The sequence below is a fragment of the Cupressus sempervirens genome, chromosome 1 (genome assembly GCF_028749045.1).
Source record: "Cupressus sempervirens isolate cs-2001-9-10 chromosome 1, ASM2874904v1, whole genome shotgun sequence".
NCBI classification, from domain to species: Eukaryota; Viridiplantae; Streptophyta; class Pinopsida; order Cupressales; family Cupressaceae; genus Cupressus; species Cupressus sempervirens.
The window spans coordinates 748,731,492-748,748,599 of NC_143118.1; the positions used below are offsets into that span (position 1 = coordinate 748,731,492).

The 17,108-nt window shown below is 34.2% G+C and overlaps 1 protein-coding gene across 6 annotated transcripts in view; it reads right to left on the reverse strand.

The window, feature by feature from the left end:
• Positions 1-444: 444 nt before the first annotated feature.
• Positions 445-17,108, reverse strand: part of LOC149580066 (SAGA-associated factor 29 homolog A-like) — a 90,412-nt gene continuing 73,748 nt past the window's right edge. For 4 of the 6 annotated variants that reach the window (XM_089788893.1, XM_089788884.1, XM_089788876.1 and 1 more), the window contains exon 8: positions 445-914. In XM_089788893.1, coding sequence (XP_089645019.1) covers positions 903-914 — 12 coding nt within the window. In that variant the 3' untranslated portion in view covers positions 445-902. Of the gene's footprint in view, positions 915-3,830; positions 3,845-17,108 lie in introns of all 6 variants that reach the window. The other 2 variants (XM_089788857.1, XM_089788849.1) reach the window with 1 other exon arrangement.

Consider the following 17,108-nt stretch of genomic DNA (forward strand, 5'->3'; position numbering starts at 1 on the left):
TTACTTATGGTATCTAAAGCCTGCAAAACAAGTTTGTCTATGCCATGACGACAGTATGTGCATCTTGACTGACCAGACATGAGCATCTATTTTTTGAATACTTTCTAGAGGAAAAGGTGAAGCCAATATTGAATAGATTGTATCAGAGTGAAATCGAAGAATATGTCATGATATAAATCATTTCCCATTTCATAACCATGTTTTATGTTTTATCAAAAACTAAAAGAGAACTATATTATGCTAAAGGAGAACCATAAGAAAAATCTTGTTCAAGCAAGAAGGCAGCCTGAAACAGGTGTGGACCCATAAAGGGGCGAGAAATTCCAGCAGAAAAAGTAACAGAAACCTAAGATACAATGAACTAAATAAGAATCAGATTTCATGTTTGAAGCACTGATAGTACAATTACTAAATGCATTTCACATATGTACACAATTAAACACATTATTGACAAATATCTCAATTCATAAATAATTGAAGAAATAATATCTCTGTTTGCCAAAGCTTGCTCAATACTTGAAATGGCGGAGAAGAGGGACCCTTCTTACATGCTGGGATCCCATGGCACTGGAAAACTCTGTTTCTTGGAGGTATACCATTATATGTGACATCTAAGGGACTCCATAAAACATGAACGGATGACCTATGTTACACCTACAAACTATTGGCCATCCACTTTACATGGTCCCGGGGCAAACCCGGGACAAATATTGTTAAGCCCCGAGCAGTTTGATTTTTTACATATATTCTTATAAATAGCATACATAACAGTGAGCATACATCTTCAGATGCTGTCTGATGTGCATCACTGGCGATGGCCTTCAGGAAGCTGTACAACATAATAGAATGGAACAGGCCTTTTTGGAAGACCGTCAACTCCATCTTCTTCATCATCATCGAACTCAAGCAAATAGCTAGCAATGTAAACAAAATGATTTCAATAAAGATAGGCAATTTAATTGAAAACACTATATGTGACATGCAAAGTCTATCAGCTGAAAATATATACAATATAATCATTACCCCTCTTACATCTTATTGCCACTTCTTTATGCATTCCAAATACTCTTTAGAATTCCTATAGTTTCTGATATCACAAGTACACTTTAAATAATGCCTATGCACTTTCCTCAATTAGCATACATAGAGCCTGAATTCCATTCATCCATGAAACTTGACTTTAGAGATAAAAGAAACTTGGGCAAGGAAAAAGGATAAAGCTACAAGGCAACAGTAACGTCCATGTCATTTATTTCACATCAATTATCTTTTAAAGCATGCCAAACAACAACAAAATCATATTTAATGACTGCTGGTTCCATATTTTATGGCAAGAAAAAATAACAAACAGATGATAATTATTATAAATTCAGATAAGGATAGTGTTATGGCTCCCTAAAACTAAATCCCAAAACTTTGAGCATCAGAGAGAGGATACGTAATTAACACTAACACCTTGTAATGTCCCTTTTAGGATAACTTGGGAATTCAGGATAATTACCTCAAATTATCTAGTCTTGTACTATGATGTATGACATCGCTTACAACTTACGCAATAGATAATGGCAATGCTATTCCAATATATATGTATATTAAGTACTTATAGGACAATTGTTTCCAACTTTCTATCAATATCACTGCTATTTCAGATTGAACAATTAGAAATATACCAAGAGAATTAATCTATGTACTTGCACTCAGTGCAATGACCACAGCTATATCTGTTATGACTGACTGAATATGCAAGATGATCTTGATAGCTTCTCTGATTTGACAAGGGGGATATGCTATGATACAGGTTAAAATCACTTATAGCAATTGAATTGCTGTTTCTAGTTCAATCTTTCAATTCATATGATTGTTATACTTATAGCAATAATTGATGTGTCTAATATGCCACTAGATTTATGCAATTCTGAAAAATGCTGCTTTGTCTAATATGGTCAAATAATTCTTGCAACAAGGTGCTGTCTCTGATCTTCTTTTGTAAGTATGCAACTGTTAATGTCAAGTAGGCAATTGCTCAATTGAGCAGATCCACAAAGGGATTAAAAAGATATAAGTTTTCAAATTTGATGATAACTCACGTTGGATAGGACATGTCTCATGTCTCTTTGAAATCACCTTCCTTCATAACAATGACTAATTGCTATAGTCCCGATTGGTTTGCATAAACATATGATGTATAATCAATTTAATTTTCTTGTAGATCACTGTCTTAATCGTGCCTCTTCATTAAGATTAATCTCCCACTTGTAACCTCCGATCATTGGTTAACATTGTGTCTCTTCACAATTTAATCATAATCATTGATCTTAACATAGATTATCTAATTATCAATAACATTGTCACTGTTATTCGTATCGATCATGACATGTTTTTCCTTATGATATTGATTGTAAATAATAATTGATAATTAATGCTATTTAGATATTGATCCAAACATTATCAATTAATGTGAGATCTTCTATTGTCATCGATTCATGTCGTATACAATTATAATCATATTCAATCTTTGAAATATTGTTACAACTGATGACCGATATTAGTTGCTGTCATTGATTATTGGAGATCTTCACCATTTATTGATTTTGCTATTGATATTCTTCAATGCTTGGCAACTATACATATCTTTGTGTAGTATTCTTCCTTCTTGATTGTCGATGTAGATTCTCCTTATCCTTAGTTGATCTGTTTACTAAAATTAATGTTTTCTGTTCCTTATCAATCATCAATGCCTCTGTGAACTTCCTTCGTGCTTGTTTCAATCAATGTCTTACTCTTTGCTTACCACCTCTCGATCAGTTATCCTGTCTGTACATGATGATTGATATCTTTGATTGATATTGTCACTGATCAATACAACATTATCAGTATTGTCTTCCCTTTGATGCTTGGCGATTATACTTGTTTTGATCAGTCTTCTTTTCATTGATATAGATTCTGCTCAAACTGAGTTACTGTATTCATTAATCAATGCTTCTAATCTTAATTATCACTTTTCTTGCATAGATCTGATCAATTGATCTACAATATGGTGATCTCTTTGAAGGTGCTGATGATAGTGTTGATTACTTGTAGCTCTTCCATGGATTGTCTATCAGTAAAGATGCATAATTGGTATGGTTGACATGTTGCACACTATCATTCTTGGAAAGGTAAACATCATCTTGGACAAATCCTTATTCCTCCTAATGTAACTAACAAAATTGTCTTATTCATAAGACTTCACAATTTTCCAAAGATCTTTTACCTTATGTACATTAACTTCTTACTGTGACTTGCCTATGTCTATCTACTTTTGCTAACCTCTAATTGGCTAAAGGTGTTAGGACTGCCACTCCTTTACCTGAAAAGAACTTAAATTACTTTTATATTATTGGTTTAAGGATGGGGACATCACATACCCAAGGGTATGAAAGTCAGTTTGCAAAGTTTTTCAAGTGAACAGTAAACCAATAGAATTTCACTATTTTAGTAAAAGATTCCTAGACAAGGGCAGCATTGTATTATCTTTGTATAATGATCATGTCAGCTCACTAAGAGCTTATCATCTTCAGTATTCACAGTAAGCAATCTTTGGGTCGGCATATATCATCTATAATCTAGATACTAAGGAGATATGTTCATTGTCTTGGCATAGAGGAATCTTGTGTACGGAATTGTATGCATATGTTGATGAATGAAAACTTGTTCCTTGCACAAATATGAGGCTGCAAACACACAATTTATCTCAAAGAGAATTCTGTAATCAAATTTAAATATCTAGGTCTCTCTTACATTATGCAATTGATTTAGCCTAGTAAACAACAAGGTAGATGCCAACTTACTCATCACTTTTTCTCTGAAATTTTCCCCGCACGTGCAGAAAGCCGCCAACAATAACACCATCACAAATCACCAACAATCAGAAAATATATTTAAAATAAAACCATCTTATAATTCAAACCTATAACTTTATCCCTACTGTTGTAAAAACTATCAAATTTGCAAAACTTGGAACTAACAAGCATAATATGCATTTGTCTCATATTTCTATCAACTCTTTTCAAACGGATAATGCAAAGAATGTTTCTGTGTAAGACAATTAAAAAAATTCCTTCTCCATCCCCTTTACATCAATTGCTTTTCACATATCTATTCAAGGTAAGATAAAAGGAATCCCAGTTGTGTATTACAAAGAGCACTCAAATGATGAAAGGCAAAGCTTTAAATGTACGCTTTCTTAATTTTTGCTTCGTCACTGAATCAGTTCAAAAGATATTGTATAATTATAATAAAATTTTGCATTCCAACAGTAAAACAAAGTTGAATTATTGTAGAAAAAGATATAAACATTTGTGAGAGCTCTTCATAAATTTTAAAATTTCCAAAATAATACTTCAGCTATCATTATAAAAGTATAGAACTGATTTAAAACTTCCCACATATTAAATGCTTTACTTGCTCAACAGATAAAAACCCCTGCGATTGAATAGTTTTGAGACTGCTATAATAATTTTGATCTCTACATTACCAAAAATATGATCCAGAACACACTCAAGCTTGCAGAGCAATTGACAAATAAGTTTGATGGAATTTCAATATTATTGAACAGGAAAACAGTGAAACAGACATCAGCAACTGGTCTAGTACATGTATTAAAGGAAACTCAGCAGCTGGATTAATGGTGTACCAAAAGAAACATGCAATAGCGATCAAGCTAAAAAATCATATGCATTTAGTGAGAGGAAAGTAAGTCCTACAGAAGTACCAAAAGATCAAGACTTATATGCATTGTACCGAAGAGAAAACAAAGATCAGAAAGAGAATAGTGCGCTAACAAATGCAGATAAAGTAAATACATGAATTAGTGTGACTTGGATCTTCAAAATCAACAGTCGCAAATTACTATTTCAGCCCTTTTAGTGATGAATTAGGTAACACAAATAACTAAAAATCAAACATATGTAGAGGAGCGAGAAGAATGTAAGAGCTCCTTAAAGCTAGTTGTTTGCAATAGAACTCCCATATGGAACTTCGCCAAGTTAAAAAAACATATACCAAATTGAGATAATGACTTAACCCAACACGACAATTTGTGAGCTAAGTTAAAAAATACATTACTTGTAATGTCCCCTATTGGGAGTCAGGACTTTATTTGATTTACCCTAACATTTCCAATTAGGGTTTAAATTGCACTTTTCAATGGCAATTTGTAATGTCCCTTACTAGGCTTGGGCCTGTTACGACCAGAATCAATCCATATTTAATATGCTTGTGGACTAAGCAGTATTGACGAAGATACAGTGATTGAAATCTGTGATATTTTCTAATACAAAGTAAGGCAGGATTATTCATTTCTCAAACATATTAGTTAGCCTTTTCTATTCTTTAATGTCCATGCTGACCCTATTGCTACTTCAGCTCGAGAAGGACGAGAATATGTAACCAAAGAACTTAGAGACCAAACACAATAGGCTCCCTCAAAGTTTACAGATCCAAGCCCTTATCCCATCTTAAGACAATGCCCTCAAGGTTTTAGAGGGATGTTGATCCCTACCCTATCTTGGGAATCAACCTATTGGCCAAATTTAGACAGGCCCCTCCTTGGAAACACCTCTGTCCTTCCATTCCTAGGTACTAACATAGAAACAGGTTTCGATTATGGATATACATAGATATATATCTAATTGTCTATTAGTCCTTATATTTCTCTATTTGTTCTAACTATCTTCTCAGCAATATATAGATTCTGAATTAACTATCATAAATAATATTAGTTGACTAATATTACAGAGTATATTTCAGATCATATATATAAGTTCCTTGTTCGTTCTAATATCAAAGTATGAAGTTCTTTAGATTAGTATTGATCAGATATATAAGTCCAATCCATCATAAAAAACCATTCTCTAATCCTTTGTCTCTTCTTCCATTTGATATGATCCAAAAGGATATATTTTATATTACATCTTCTTTGATGGTCCTCCAGTATTCGATTGTATCATTGTACCATATAATCTCAGACTTGTATAAACTTACAGCAGTGTTTGGACTGCCTCATAATAACTAGCCATTTACAAAGGATTGATTCCCTTCATATTCATCCTTATCGATCCCCGGTTCATGGCATAGATTGTATTCTGATTTCCCCCTCCTTTCTGATGAAGGATAATGATTGCCATTTTATATCTTGTATTTGAAAGGATGAGTCGTGTTGCAAAGGATGTGACTTATGTCTATTCATAAACACCTTCTTTCTTAACTGCTGCATTTATAATAATGTTAATCCCATCATTGATATATAATCGATTATCTGTCTTTATAACCAATGATTAATCTAGTCATTGTCTTCACATTAATGCTTGACAGTTCATACTTATCATTCATTTAGTTTCCCTTAGACCAATTTCTGCAACCCAGCTTAATTGTTATGAGGGATATGTCATATCCTGCAATTACTTAATTCTTTTAATCATCTTTCTTTATTATTATAATCTGTGATTGCAGATACTCATTGTGCTTTGCCCATATCAATGTTCCTTATGATTAAGACTAGTGGTGTTAGCACATGAGTCTTCATCAATTCAATGTAATCGATGTCCTGAAGGAGCGATCATATTATTTACTCCTCTCATTGATTGCTGACAATAATTCCCTAGCGGTAGTTATTTATTTACTGGAGATTTCAATTGTTATTCTTTGCCAAATTGGAGCTGTTTGATTTGTGAGCACATTCCTTGACGTGGGTTTCCTCGTATGTTTGTCTGTATTCATACTCACCTTATGACTGATTATGTGCCCTGCCATCAATCAATAGTTCCACTATGTAGTAATGTTTGATGTTTATATTGTTTATTGTATATATATTCTATTTTATTTATTAGTAAACATTTTATTATTTAACTGTAATTATAATTAAATTCATTCTATATTTTGTTATACTGTGCTTATATTTTATTATTTATTGGATTTAAATTAATTTAATTTTTTCATTATTATTATTAACTCTTACTTCAGGACGGCGACATGACACTACTTCATCCTGATATACTATTTCAAGGAATTTTCGCACACATTCAACCAGTTTTCTATAAGATTTCCAAAGAGAAAGAATGAGACCATCCAGCACAATAGTGCAAATGCAAAAAGATTGCAGACAGCCAAAAGAAGCAGATAGAGCATAGCATGTCTATTGAAACTATCAGTACATACTAAAGAAGGAAATCAAAAAATTTGATTAAATCTTTGGAAAGCAGCACAGAAAGATTGAGTTGGGCAGAGCTAAGTTTAAAACCACCAAACTAAAAGAAATCTAACAGAGAAGAAGAAAAGATGGTGGACAATACACCTATTGCTTGTCCAATGGTCACTCTTTCCTATCTTAGAATAGTAAAGGTCAAAGAAAGGAGCTCTAATTTATCAAATTCTACCCATACTGTGGATAGTGCATGTGCATTTACTTAAATCTAGGTAGCTGATTTAGGCTTGTGTTTGGGTTCATGGGTTTGGTCTGCATGTTTGGCAAAACATATCTCTGATTGCATTTGTTTCAAGTTTGTGCATACAAAAAGTCTAAAAGATATAGAAAACAAATATATATCAATATTTGTAGCCTAAAGTAGGAATTAAGTTCAGAATACCACATAGCATCATTTAATAAACAAAACCACCATAAAAATTAAAAATACTACTTCAACACTAGTCAAGTTTGAATATTAGGATAGCTATTCAGTGTTTAGTGCTAAAATAATAATTTCAAAGTCCTATGGGGTGGATTAAGGATTATTGTTTCCCCATTGATTCCATTTTAATTCTTATAAAAACACTTATTCAAATTATAAAAAGAGATCAATGAGCCACTTCACCAAGAATATGCCTAGCTAGGATAAATTTATTCCATACCCTAATTGCTGATTTGAAGGTGAGGAGGATGATAGCAACATAAACCCATAGGGTAGTGTTTTGTTGTAAAATAAGCATGCCCCATTGCAAATGGGGGTTCCCATTTCTTGCTTTGTGGTGTAGTAGTCTGTCTTAGTTTGGTTCTAGTTCAGTAGCATTCTAGATGCATGTCCTTGTCTAATTGTGAGATTGAACTACAGAGGGAATAACGTTGTCAAGTGAGGTTCCAACTCTTGGGGAGAATCTTGATTGGCCTTTGAGTGGAATTTCTTCTTATTTGAGTGATCCAAACCCTTGGCCAAGTTATGATTCACAAAATGATTTCAATTCTCAAGTGTTGTCATGATCTTAGCTAAACTCAGGTCAAGAAGTGGGCCTGGTTTGTAGTCTAAGTTCAGATTTGAAAGAAAATTGTAAACCTGGTGAAATGAAGTTGAAATTTTGATCAAGCAATGTGTAAACAAAGAGTGAAACAAGGCTTAGCAGGGTTTTATTAAGATCCAGAAAGAGGAGTTCCAAGGAACATTTTCAAAAGCCCTGGTCAGAATCCAACCATAGGTTCATTCAGTTCCAAACCACCCCCAAGTTCTGCACAAGGGGGGAGAGGGAATTTCAAGATGGACGTCAAACCAATCAGCCAATGATGCAAGTCAAAATTAAATCCAAGAGCAAGGTGGCATGTTGGAAATATGAAATGTAAATCAGGAACAAAATAAGATCATGATGACATGAAAGTTTTTAACTTATGCAATCAGATTTGAAATAAGCAACTTGAAAACCATAAAGAAATCAATTGGCAAAAGCATGACAAGAGTTGAACAAGTATGAAGACAAATAGAAGTTGTGAAATGACAAGACTTAGCAAAGTGCTGAAAGGTGTTAAGAAGGCATTCCTACACCAGGTCAGAATCCAACCAGTGTTGGAACTAAAATTCCATAGACTTGCAACTTCTGCCCCCTTTTAGAGCTAATTTTCCATCACTATAAGAATTCTACTCCCTTTATGAAGTTGAATTCCAAGCAACTTGAAATTTACACTGATGGGATATGCAAAATTCCATGCATCAGCAAATCTCCGCCCAAGGGTTAAGTGAATTTCCAAGAGAGATTAGAATTACGCCCCTTTGTTTCGAGATGATTACAAAACATATGAAAAATCCAACCTTAACTTGTGCTTGATTTCCGACAATCATCAAACTTCCACCCATGGCTCATAGCTAGGTCGGCCACAAGAAATTGTCTAAATTGATTACAAAAACATGTCGTCCCTTGCAAATAATCACCGCCATTGAGTTGAAGCATATAAAGAAAGATGGAGATTCTCATTTATAAGCCATGGAAAATCAAACAGTTTTCTAAGAGTGTAGCAGATAGTTTAGAGTGGTAAAATAGGAATCAGAACATAGAAACCTTTGGAAACTTGGATTACACAACCACTTGAACCAAATATGACTTGGGAATTAAGTTGAAAGGATAGAATCATCGAACCAAGCAGCTTTCTGGGTGTTCTAAAGGAAGAATTGAATGGGAAATCAGAATTTGACATCAGGTGTTATGAATTGTTTAATATGAACAAGAAGAATTCCTTCAAAATGCTAGTTATTTATCAGTGAAAATATTTTAATTTTGTTCATATTTATCATTTTGCGAACCTAACACAAGTCTCTTTCTTGTTTTGTAAGGTGTAATGGAGGAAGGATTCATATGAGAGATGGAAGCAGAATTGCAAAGTGCAAAGGCTCAGGACTTCAACAATGCAAGTATAACATGGGGATTGATTAAACAAGTATGGCCAGAAGATGTTTGAGGTTGGGAATTTCATGAGCAAACAATTCAATCCAGGTTCAAGTTCAAGTTATCAAGATGAAATTCAAAGAACCAATTGCACGAGGAGAATAAGCTCAAAGTTTTCAAAATGCAGAATTTTATCACCATCTTGAATTTCCTTCCAAAATCCAAAATCAATTAGAATGATCCAACAACATGAAGGACCTTATTGCTTCTAGAAAATCAAGCCAAAATAAAATTCAAGCAATCCAGACTGAAGAGCTTCAAAAGATGGAGAAAATTCACGAAGATGAAGCAATTTGGGAAATATGAGCCATCACAATTAATTGAAGGCTGGATAATGTTGAGTATCAAGATTCAAGAGATATCTCTTCATTACAATAAATTGATGGAGAGTGCAAGATAAACATGCTGAGGTAGCACTCACTCACCTTCAACTAATCAAAAGATTTTGATTTCATGTGCCCAAGTTTATCCAATCAAGTTATTCCAAGTGTACATGCGGAATGCATTTAATGCTTATACCGAATTTTCATAGTGGCCCATCAAAGCAGGGTAATTTTCTTATTCGCCCATGTATAACTGCCTTACTATAATTGGATACCATCTAATGCTTGTAGTTGGTGGTTAAATTAGGGCTATGTTGGAACAATCTTGGGCATTGGTCTCAAATTAATCTTGGTAATTATTGTTGTAATACCCCTCTAACCCTAACAAGTATCAATAGAGTTTGAAGATAGGGTAAGTATACTTGGGCTATGTTGAAAGACAAGGTTACTTCTAATACTCCTTGATTTCACAACTTGACAAATATTTGCTTAGGTAAAAACTATGAAATAACATTCGACTAAGTATTACTATTTAGAACATACAAGCACAATGATGCCTATCTACTAGGCAACCTTCTAAGGGAAATTGAATTAACTAGACTCTTATATGTTAAAAAGTGTAGAACCATGTCTATCCTTGCACATCCTTGCAACACTACTTGAAGCTTGCTTACAATGTTAGAGATTTCTTTGCATTTGATCATGTTCTATATAGTGTTCTTAGGAGATTAAGTATGTGATTTAATTATATTGTTTCATTTGTACCTTGGATCATGCTTTATATGCTGTTTACAATTCTAATTCAGTATCATGCTTTCAATACCTTAGTTGGATATATCATTTATGTGTGTGTGTGTGTGTGTGCGCGCTTTATATGTTGTTTAGAATTCTATTCAATACCATGCTTTCAATACCTTGGTTGGATATATCGTTTATTTTATGTAATAACCCTTTCTGGTTATAGCTAAATCAAGCATCAATTTCTTTCACATTTCGATTGTTTGGCATTTTGTCAAACACTTGGCAAGCAACCCAATTACCACTGAATATATGATGTCTTAAATTTTCAAACACAATATCGGGATGTACAACAAACTGATCACAAATTTATTTAATTTTGGTTTTATAAGTTTTGCATAAATAAATACCAAACGCCAATAAACAATTCTAAAATGATTCACACCAGCCTCTGAATTCATTCATCAACAAACCATATAGCAATATAATGAAAAGGAAATTTAATTGTTGGCTGATTGCTATAAATCAGAATTTGAAGCCAGTTACTTTCAAACTATGTAATATAAACTGAATTTTACAAATTAAGAACCTAGTCTTTGTTGTAGAATGTAATTGCAAAGTCAAACTGGAAGCTGCCTGGTCCAATATCAATCTGGCATTCACATTCTACCCTTACAAATGCTGCCCAAAACTGATATAGAAATCACACCAAATACAAGAACCCTTGGCATTCAAGCTGTAAATCCAACACACTAATTCTGATGTAAATCAAACAACCTAGGATATCCAAAATTACCAAACTCCAATCTACAGACTAAACCCTTGTGCAACAACAGAGAAATTATAATATTCAATTGTATAAATGCTCCTCAGCCACAATTAATACAGAAAGAGGAGACGATAGTAAAACTCAAAAGTCCACAATACCTCAGCTGTGGATTCCCAAAATTAAATCTACAATACTTCGGCAATAGGTTCCAAACCCTTATACTTCAGCAAGGGCACAAACTTCAAAGTCAGAAATGTCACAAAGACAACATGAGCAAAATAAGATAATCAAATAATTGAATGTTTTACTCGTCAAATGGGCTCATTTATAATCTCCAAATGGCATAAAGTTTCCCAAATGAACTTCACTTATGAAGCTTCCCACACACAACATTAAAATATAATAAAGTGCCATTATAATCTGATTTATTAATTGTTTTTGGCTTCGAAAATGACCTTTTCAATCATAACTTAAAATTTTGATGTGTAAGGCCACTGTTTCTTGTTCCCATAATTTAAAACTTTTCGTCCCAGTTCCAACAAGCTATGATACTGAGGTGACCAACCAACAACACAATCAAAAATAGCAACCTTAACGTATTTATATGAATAATAATAATTCACCCGTCTTGCGAAAACAACTAAAGAGGCATCAGAATATAAACCTGACAACACCAAAGTGATCCCGATGATGAAAGATGATGAATGAACCTGACAAGGTGACTTACTATAAATAGGCGCTCCCTCCAAGATTCTTGGAGCTCAAACTGGAAGCCCGAAATAAAAATTGAGAGCATCCTCCAACTCCTCTAACTCAACTAAGCTCATCGAAACCAACAGATTGACTTACTATAAATAGTAAGTCCCTCAAACAGAGCCAAAATACACCATAGGTTGTTGGAAAGCCTATAACCAAACAATTGAGACCCTCAAATCCCACTGTCAGCTCACGAGGGTCGCAATGGTGAACTAACTTGGCCAACTACAGGAACCTACTAAAAATGGGGGCATTACATTTTAGTTAATGATTACGATTTGGTTATATGTTAACCCATTGTGCTTTATGTGTGTGTGTATGTTTACTCTACCTGGTTTGTCTTCCAAATGAGGGAAGTAGTCGTAGTCACTTCTTTCAAAGATCTACATGATGTCAGACTCCTCCTTCCTTGTTTGTCATTGTTTATACACACACACACATATATGTATGCATGTATGTATGTTGTATCTTGTCGGTCGGTCATGCAAGCACCAGGCATCGACTCCATTTAGCTACATTGGTATGAGTGTGCCTCAGAATTATCAAACCAGCTGTTGTAAAAGGGAATGGAACCATGATCCATATAGGCACCCTAAGCCTAGAATTCCTTATTAAAGAGTTAGCTATCCGATTTGGGGGACTTTTGGGTTATTATCTTACATTTGATGTTTCGATAAAGTTGATATTTTCATTTATGATTTATGATTAGTTGTGATATTGGTTTCATGATATCTGTGTTGGTTAATCAGGTATACTTATTTGAGTATGTATAGGTGCACACATATATGCCCAAACAAATATACATTTATTATTTGTGTAAGTGGCAATAGTATAGATACAATGGCTTGCATGTCTTAGTTTAATTAAAGAGTCCCTGTGAATAAACAAAGTAAAATAAAAATAGACAAAAATAATAATAATTAAGAGGAAATAAAAAAGACAAATGAAATAAAGAGAAAAGAACAAAATAGTTACAATAAAACATTCTTTGAGACTCGAACACTTGACCTCCCACCTACTAAACCCACTATCCACCATCTCACCACTCACACACTTTGAGAACCTTAGTAAGAGACATGAAGTATAAGCTGGAAAATAAGGAACAAGATGACAAATGAAGAGTAGCAAAAGATCCAGATATTTCAACCCTTGACCTCTTGGATGAAGGAGGAATGACTTGACCGTTGGATAGAGACTTCATGACATGGTAGGTAACCCAGAAACTAGTTAACATTTGAAACAAAATATAACAATAAATAAATAAAAGGTTTGATTTTATTAATTGAACTATAGGGGTGTCGATTGCAATGGCTGCAACCATTTTGCACCTTATAAATTCAAGGCATTCCCAGGAGTTTGGGGAAGGAACATGAAGAATGGAATCAATAGATTTACTACATTAAATTTCTGAAGAAAATTTTAGCAAAATTTAGGGAGAATTCAATAGAGGAAAAATTCATGGAAGAATTTGCAAGAGACCTGAGGAGGAAGCAAGTTGTTATAAGGAAGACTAGAAGACTCTGCAAGCCTCTGCAATACAAACTCTCAAACAACAACAACAAGGCACTAAAACTCCTTTCTTATTTTTATATGCAAATTTAAAGGAGGTAGAAAGACAAAAGAAATAAGATTTCAAAAATTATAAGTATATAATTTCCTTTCTGGCTCTCTGCTTATGGGATGTGGATTTAATCCATGTTTTGAATTTGTGAGCATATATCCATGAGTGTGTTTGGAAAGAAAATATGCTATATATTTATGTTTTCTTACGAATGTGTAAGCATACATCTGTGTGTGGGTTGCCCAGGATGATAAAGCTTGAATTCTCCACTGGAATGGAGCATGGAGGGGGTCATTGATTGGATACTATTCCAAATGTGGCACAGGAACCCTTGCCCAAGCCTAATCTCAATCTGGAAATTTAAAACTTTGTCATTCTATTATATGTATTTTTTATTTCTATTTGGTACAAATGTACAAGTATACTGAACTATGTGCAGCCTTGTGCAAACCCAATTAATCGGCGTAGGTGTCATCCTATTTGCACAAATGCACAGCTTTAGAAAACAAAAACGTATCATTAAGGAATAGATGCACGGATATAATGCACAAAGCACATGACTACTTAGTAAATGCGCAGTTTTGGAAAGTTGAACAAAAGTGCAACAAAAATGAACATATGCACGATTATAAGAAACAAATGTGCAGTGGTGTTAACTTTGTCAAATAGGTGAAATCCGAAGTCCAAAGTTTGATTTCAGCCTTAGAGTAAAGCATAAAATGAATATTTAAGTATAAGTGCATACTTTAAGTTACAGTTTATGTTATACATCCTGCACCTTTTGAGATAGGTTTCAGCCTCATAGGAGTTAAAATAAATATTTTAGATTTTGGAAGTTTTGGGAAATTTCAACATTAGTCAGATTTTCAGGAATCAGCAATTCAGCATAACCTTGTATATTTTGTGACTATATTTGGACCAGAAGCATTTTACTTTCTTAAGATGTGCTACTCATTCCATTCTTGCTTAACAAAGTGTTTGAGGTATGTTTGTTGCAAGTTATTGTTAGAAATAGATTACACTGAGAGGGGGGAAGGGGTGAATCAGCATATTACAGACTTTTGCCCACAACTGAATATTGTTAATTACTTTATGTCTTGCATATGAAAGGAAACCAACAATGTTGAATAGTAAATATAACCATGCACATAGACAACTCATAATACCATTATTTGTTAACTAGGGAAAACCCCAATGGGGATGATACCCACTAAAGGATTCACTAAACAATAGGATCCCATTAAGGATATTGACCCTATTAAGAGTCTATGAAGTACATATAGTGTCTCAAGTCCTTGTTAGAAGACTAGGCCTTGTTAGAAGTATCAGACATGTTAGGAGTTGCTACAACCCTGTTAGAAGTTGGTAGAACAATTACAATGTATGCAAGAAGAGCCCACTACCCTAACATGCAATAATACAATTCAATTCCTTTACAAGATAGGTACACATACAATACTTGCTTTGTTTCTGTAACTCGTACTTTCTCTGATCTTACATCAAATTTCGCATCACATAAGGCTCAAAGACGGTTCTCACAATAGTTCGCATGTCACATATAATCACGCAACTTCTACAATATCTGCGCATCACACACATTCACTACGTAACTCACACTTCATCTATGCAACATAAGATCTTTACTTATATCTTGCGCATTCACAAATTGTTGCTCAGTCGACTTCCAGGTCTTCACACGCTTAACATAATATAAAATAATATCCACATAATCGGCTTAACATGACTTAGTAATTATTATGAAACCAAAATAATTCTTAAACCTGTACAACTCTGTTTTCTACTATCTCTGTTCTGCACTGTTAAATACTAGCACAGTTAAACTTACTATAACTTGTGTCGTACTGACCGTACACACATGCGCACTAGTACACATCATCATGAAGGTGTCACAAAGCTTTCCTCAACTGCACATCGTCTGTACGGTTAATGTTCACTATACTATTGCAAACTGTCTAATACTTAGACAATTTTTTATCTCTGAATGCATAAATGAAATGCTAAGTATATGTTGCCATAAATGACAACCATTGAGACATCGATCTGACCACATTGCCAACAATCTCCCCCTTTGGCATTGATGACAACATTTGGGAAAATTGGCTAAGTCCCAAAATGATGTCATACATAACAAAAACAAAATAAAATAACTACACAAAAATTGCCTTCAAAGCATAACAATTTTATTCATGTTTTGATGGATCATTACATTCCTTATCACTCCTTTACATTGATGCATACATAAGCTCCCCTTACATATACATATTACATTCCTTATCACTCCTTTACATTGATACATACATAAACTCCCCCTTACATATACATTTACATCTATACAATTTTCTTCTACATAATAACACAATACACCCCCTTTGACATCAATGGCAAAGGTGTCAAAAACTGTATCGCGAAACTTGCTGCCTATTGTTGATCAGCTAGTCATTCTGGATATGCAATCTGCAAAATCAATCATCAGTCTGTCAAAGTCCTTCTTCTAGTTGCCTTTGACTGTATATGATATATTGATGAGTGCGCAAAGTGCATAGGATGCCACTTCAACTGCGCTCAAGTCAGTATAGGCGAATTTGTCATAGGAATTCTTTGCTGAAAGACATTCCTCCAATTGCCTCTGCGAAATTACCACTTTAGGTGCCACATATTCTTTGAGATTAGAGAATCTTCTTATTACCTTCTCCTTGTCACATTCAATGCTTCTGACAGCATTGTGGATCTTCTCAATCTCATTCACAGAATCTTCAATTCTGATCTCAAGTTGTTGCAATCTTGTAGCGAGTGAGTGAAGCTCACTCATATGGCCTTTGATCTTTGCATCAAAATCAGATAAGTGTAAGACATTGCGCACTGTCCAGACTCCATACAACTTCTTACCTTCAACAATACATTGTCTTAATTCCTTGATGTTTCCATCAAGTGCCTTCAAATCATTGCGCACATTGGTGCACACTATGTTGAATAGGGCTGCATCATGATTATTTTGTGCTTACGCTGCTGCTACTTCAGCTAAGGTTGTGAATTCCCTATCACAAGTCTTCACCGACTCTTTTGCCTTGGCTTGCAAGTCTGCATTCGCTACAGTTGTGGAAACTGTCTTCGACATGTGCTCCAAGACTTCAGCGAGGTCTTCTCCAAAAACTTTACAAATTTATTTTTCTCAAACAATTTGCTCAAAGTGCCCATTAGCTCTTTATGATCTTCATCATCAGATGGAATAGGTACTATTGTTGATGTTTCAGCTGCTAAT